This window comes from Juglans regia, chromosome 6, assembly GCF_001411555.2.
Source record: "Juglans regia cultivar Chandler chromosome 6, Walnut 2.0, whole genome shotgun sequence".
NCBI lineage: Eukaryota > Viridiplantae > Streptophyta > Magnoliopsida > Fagales > Juglandaceae > Juglans > Juglans regia.
This window is the reverse complement of record NC_049906.1, coordinates 36,284,648-36,290,706: the sequence shown is the minus strand read 5'-3', so window position 1 is coordinate 36,290,706 and position 6,059 is coordinate 36,284,648. Positions and strand designations below refer to the sequence as shown.

General features: G+C 38.3%; 2 protein-coding genes across 2 annotated transcripts; both read left to right on the top strand.

Annotated features, from left to right (window-relative positions):
- Positions 1 to 224: 224 nt before the first annotated feature.
- LOC109012880 (eukaryotic translation initiation factor 5A-like) lies at positions 225 to 2,494 on the top strand. Its single transcript, XM_018994754.2, has 5 exons — positions 225 to 488; positions 1,387 to 1,509; positions 1,607 to 1,663; positions 1,787 to 1,861; positions 2,001 to 2,494. Exons 1-5 carry the CDS (start codon positions 363 to 365, stop codon positions 2,103 to 2,105), a joined length of 486 nt encoding a protein of 161 aa, XP_018850299.1. The 5' UTR covers positions 225 to 362; the 3' UTR covers positions 2,106 to 2,494.
- On the top strand, positions 363 to 2,105 carry LOC118348690 (eukaryotic translation initiation factor 5A-like). The gene is made up of 5 exons (XM_035690803.1): positions 363 to 488; positions 1,387 to 1,509; positions 1,607 to 1,663; positions 1,787 to 1,861; positions 2,001 to 2,105. Exons 1-5 carry the CDS (start codon positions 363 to 365, stop codon positions 2,103 to 2,105), a joined length of 486 nt encoding a protein of 161 aa, XP_035546696.1.
- Positions 2,495 to 6,059: the final 3,565 nt, after the last annotated feature.

The window sequence follows — 6,059 nt, the reverse complement described above, 5'->3', positions numbered from 1 at the left end:
ATATCAATATCATTAGGTTCGTTAAACCGTTTATAACTAGTTAGGCTCATTTTTTAATATCTCATGCTTAAAAAAAAAAAAAAAATAATAAAAGAAAGAAAAAGGGTCCGTGCTCCGCCAATCCATACACGTGCAAATTTTGCAGGATGGAGAGGATCTATTGATTCTCCTAGGCTAGAGCTAAACTCTATAGCCCAATAATTCAATGGCCAGGATCTCATCCTAAGTTAACCGGGGTTAAGAATATGAATCTGGACCTCACAGTCCTTGTATAGAGAACCGGCCTCCTCCTCCTCCTAAAGTCATCCTCCCCATTCTCGTAAAGGACAGGGCAAAGAGAGAGAGAGAGAGAGTTCGGAAAAATGTCGGACTCGGAAGAGCACCATTTTGAGTCTAAGGGCGACGCAGGAGCGTCAAAGACCTACCCCCAGCAAGCTGGTACCATTCGTAAGAATGGCTATATCGTCATCAAGAACAGGCCTTGCAAGGTTCTCTCTATTTTTTTTTTTCTTTGTTTACTTTGAGGAATTCTTATCTGGGCTTGTGTTGTTCTACCTGATCTTTGATGGGTTTGTTCTAGTCTAACGATATTTAGTGCTTTATCAGTTGTTGGGTACTCTTTTTAGGTTTTTTTTTACGGGGAGAAATTGTGTGGAGATTATCTCTTGATCTAAGAATAGATTTCATGTAATTTCTGGTTAGTTAATAAATTTGTGGGCTTTTGGTTTGAATGAAGTGATCATGTGGGCTCGTTTACAGAATCTTTTTCTTAAATTATGGATTTTTATGTCAAAATTTGGTAAATGCGTATCTGAGCAGATTTGTACATGGGTCTTTGCGTCGTTAGTGATGATATTCGAGGCTTAATGGAGATCCCTAAGTCTACTTCATATCAAATTTGGTAATTGTGAATGGAGTCTTGAAGGTGTGAGCTTTGCATGTTGAACAAGTTTGATGGTTCGAGTCTTTCCGAAAGACACATGCATTAAAATTACATGAAGTAATTGCCATTGAGTGTGTTTTGCGGTCAACATTTTGCTAAAATCTGGATGGCAGTAATGAGCCTTAACTTGTCAGAACTTCAATGTTGGTGCTTTGCATTGCATTTAACTATTTAAGCATTCGGTTGCCATCCATTGAGAAAAAAAATTAACAACGAATCTGAAAATACTGATAGTAAAACTCATTTGAGATACAAGTATAGTTGTACCTCATATACCTATGAATTTTGTATATTGTCTAGCGTCTTTCATGTTTTATTCTTTCACATTTTATCTATCTGTGCACGAAAGAGGCTGGAGTATGTAGGTGTATTTTAAGCTGTCATACTTTTGTTGCCTTTTCAACTCATGAGCTGTTCTTCTATGGTGGGGCTTTCGAAACCAGGTTGTAGAAGTTTCCACTTCAAAGACAGGCAAGCATGGACATGCAAAGTGCCACTTTGTGGGAATTGACATATTTAATGGGAAGAAGCTTGAGGATATTGTTCCTTCATCCCACAACTGTGATGTAAAGCTATTTCTAATTTTTTTCACCATGTGAGTGTGCTTTTGTTCCGGGTGTACATTGCTTGTTTATCATTTTCATTAATTCTTTCTTTTTGCAGGTTCCTCATGTTTCTCGCACTGATTATCAGTTGATTGATATCTCTGAAGACGGTTTTGTAAGTTTTATTTAGTAATCTTTACGTACCAATTTTTGGCAATGCTGTCATGTGATAACAAACAATCAATTGGTACTAGCGATTTTAGTGATGTCAACGAAATTAAGACTTCTTGTTGTGTAGGTGAGTCTTTTAATGGATAATGGAGACACCAAGGATGATCTGAGGCTTCCTACTGACGACAATCTGCTCGGCCAGGTATCTATCTCATTGAGAAGGTTTTCATTAACCTTGCAAATTGATTGTTCATCAAAAGCTTAGGAGTCCAGACCTTGGATAGATTCTCTATTCTTGTGTCTGTATAGACTAATATTTGTCTTTTATTTCCTGTGTATAGATAAAAGATGGGTTTGGTGAAGGAAAGGACCTGGTGCTGAGCGTTATGTCTGCAATGGGGGAGGAGCAGATCTGTGCCCTTAAGGACATTGGCCCAAAAAGCTAAATATGATGCTGTAGCAGTAGCTATGGCTGATGTCAAAAGAAGCCCTTGTTTTTAGATCTGAGAGGGAAGTTATCTACTGATGTTGCAATAAGTTTCTATTAGATGCAATCTAGTATTGTAAAAAAACAAAATTCAGCACTCATCTGTGTGCTTAGAATTCCATCAGGCTTGTGAATGGGGGCCGGGAAATAGAAAGGTGGGGCTGCAAATCCCTCAGTGAAGGGAACTTAAGTTTACAGCAGGATGGAATTTATATAAATGTAACTATTCTGCCATTTTCTTGTTCCTGTTTTAGCTTTGCCCTTCTTGGGGGCTGTGGTTCGTTTCTTTTTCCTTTTACAGAATTTGAGGATTATGGCTTTCACTCATTGGAAATTCTCTGAAAGAAATTCCGGATTTTTCAAGCACCTGCATTGTCTTGTGCAGGAGAGTTTTCTTTTGATATTTATGTGGTCACACAAAGCCAGTCTCCCATTTTAGCTGGCTTATGCTTCTCTTTTTGTTTCCCTTTTTTGTCTTGCTTTAAAACTCTTTTAAACTGTCTCCAAGTTCATCCTCTGTATTTACTTGAAAGCAAACACCAGAGCTAGATGAGCACCAAGTGCAATCCTAAAATATTTTACTTGATTTTATTTGTATACTTTGGTTGTAGCGACTCTAGAAAGGCTCAAGTCACGTGGCATATACTTCAAAATGATTAGTCGATAGATACTCTAAATTGACTGATCAAGATTACAATTGGAGTTCCTTGTAATCATTATAAAGGTCATTTCACCTACTATATGTTTTTCCCCTGGGGCAGTTCATACTTCTTTTTATTTGGATGTCAGTTTTTAACCATGATTCCAATTCTTTCTTAGATGTATAGGTGTGATTTCTAAATCATGACTCCAACCCATTAACCAGATATCTATTTTTTCAGTTATCTAGTTTAGAAACAAAATATTGTGCTGGTTTTTAAGTATGGGTTCCATATTTTCAACTACTCAGAGAAAACCCAAAACCAAGCCAATGCATTCTGCATGATTGCCAACATCTTTTGGGTAGCACTCAGTCTACCCCAACTCTCTTTTCGAAAAGTTAACTAAGCCCATAAAAAATGACTGAAGAGAACCAAAAAACCAAATAATGACTGGTCTAGTCTATATCCAATATTCCGTTTGGTTGCTATAATATTTCAGAATATCTATGAATAGTAACGAAATAGTTTGTGAATAATAATAAAATAGTATGAGAATAATATTGAATAATAAAGAAAAAGTTTGAAAATATCAAAGAACAATTATGTTTCCAAACGCAGGCACCTGTTTTTTATATTGTTGAGACTCACATTGAATATAAGTTTCTTATTGAGTTTCTAATTTATAATGGACTTCCTTGTTATCTCAAGATATAGGAAGGTGAAGATTGGGCCTCCCTAATATTGTATACACATCTGCCATGCCCCATCCTGTCATGTTTTACATTCACAACTAGGATTCTCTTTGCCCAACTAATTATTTTTCTTTCTCCTTTAGCTAATTCCTTTCTTTTACAATCAGTACTGGGATTTAGCAAGAATAGTTGTTTATTACCATTAGCAAGAATAACAGAAAATTAAACTAGTAGGTTTATTATCAACTTCTAGTACTCGATCTGCTTTCAGATAGAATCAATCATGTTAAAGCGCATGGAAAGTCACAAAAATGTTTCATTGGGGAACACATTTTCCATATTTTCTCAATCCTTTAGACCAAATTCATCAAGTTAAGGACCAACTTGATCAGGAACGTCGCTTGTAAATAGTGACAATTACAATTTTACAAACAAAAAGGAACATCCCCACTTCTCTCCTTTCTTTGACCCACTTCTCTATAATTGCACCTCTCTTGAGAACATTTATCACAAGTACAGAGGAGATGATCACTTCTCTCTCTCTCTCTCTTTTTAAATAAAGAGCCGGTAGCCACACACATAGTGGTCTTGTCCCAAGTTTATTAAAAAACTCTCACTTATGGAGGAGGAATATCGAGGTAACAACAATACAGTTTTTTTTATTTATTAAACAAGCCTATTTATAACCAAACCAATAAACGAAAAAACCTCAACTAGCGTATGCGCACTAGAGATGCATCTATCCTCAAAATTGAAAACTTCAAAGATGTAAGGAAGGGAGACCTGATGCATCCAGCCTAAGCATGCCCCTTACTTGCTGCGGTAGAGCGTCCTGAACTCCATACCTTCAAGAAAGACTAGCTTCACCTTGTCTAGCAAAGAAGTCCGCGACTTGATTGGCCTCTCTAGAAACATGTGAAATCGAGAAGTTAATTCCCCTCAAAGCTGCTACAAGCTCGTCCCAGTAATCCCAGAGGTACCATGCTGAGCAACTTCCCCTTGAAAGCCAATGGACCACCAAAGAAGAATCACATTCAATCTCCATTTGATAAAACCCAAGATCCTTGCATAGCTCTATCCCAGCAATGAGGGCTCTCAGCTCTGTCATATTATTTGTTCCATGCCCAAGCACCGACGAAAAAGCCTCCTTAAATGCTCCTTTATCATCCCTTATAACACCGCCACCCCCACAATTCCCCGGATTCTCCCGACAACTTCCATCCACACTAAGTTTAACCCATCTTGTCCCAGGTTTATGCCATCTAACTGTACATGGAGATCGCTTAATACAAAATCTAGTTGGAATATCCAAAGCATGAAGAACCTGAATATCCGTTCGGGATGGAAGAGCACCTCCATTCATATTTTTCGAAATTGCTCGCAGCCAATATTTCACTTCAAGCCATACTCCATTCGCCGATTCATAAATAGACTCTATCCGAGCCTTACATCTACGCCCCTATAACTTCCAAGTGATCAGGCTCGGAAGCAGACTAACCAACATCCCATATTGTGATGCTCGACGTGCACAATTCAGCCATAAGATAGTTCGGGCTTTCCATGTACTCATTGCCATACAGTTAATACCCAAAGCCACCCCTACTTTTTTCCAAACCTCCTGAGCAATTGATCCCAAGCAAAGAACATGGTCTAGAGATTCAACTTTTCCATTTTGACAACAATTACACCTAGAGGCCAATTGAATTCCCACTGCTTGTATGCGCATATCAACCGGATGACAAGCGAACCAAGCTTTCCACATGCAAATACAAACACGCTTCGGAGCAGAGGATGCCAAAACCATTTTAACCTCAGATCCTCCTCTCTACGATCATGAACAACCTCCCAAGCACTTGCCTTAGTAAATTTACCATCTATCGACGGCTCCCAGATGGGAATATCCAACCCCTTCTTGCAAGATAAAGCTGAGCTTATCACTACATTAGCCTGTTCTTCTCCCAACAAATCCTTTAACATGTTAACGTTCCACCCATCTCTATCCCAGCACTCCCAAACCTGTAGCTTGTTATTTGTCACTTCTTGAACCTGTGCACATAGCTGACTCGAGGCTAGCCAACGATCAAACCAAAAGGAGGATTTTCCTTCCTCAATTCGACACCTAACATGTTCTAGAACTTCGAGCATAACTCGAATAATAGAACGCCAAAACCGAGAGCCCTTATTTGGATTTACCTCCCATAAATGTTGGCCATTTTTCAAATACCTAGTCTTAAAGAATTTAGTCCACAAGTTATCAACTGTCAACATGCGCCACACAAACTTCATATGCAGAGATTTTTCCACTTCAACAAGATCTCTAATTCCCAATCCTCTCTCATAAATAGGCTTGCAACATTTAGACCAGGAACACCATTTCCTCTTCCCTCTGCTATTATTTCCACCCTAGAAAAAAGTAGCAAGCATAGAGTTTATCTTAGTGAAAAGTACTTTGGAAATATCCAACTACCAGTTGATGAATCGGCATCGATGATAGAACATGTTTGATCAAAGTGAGCCCGCCTCCTTGAGATAAAAGCTTTAATTTCCATCCAGCCACCTTATTTCGAACTTTTGACACTA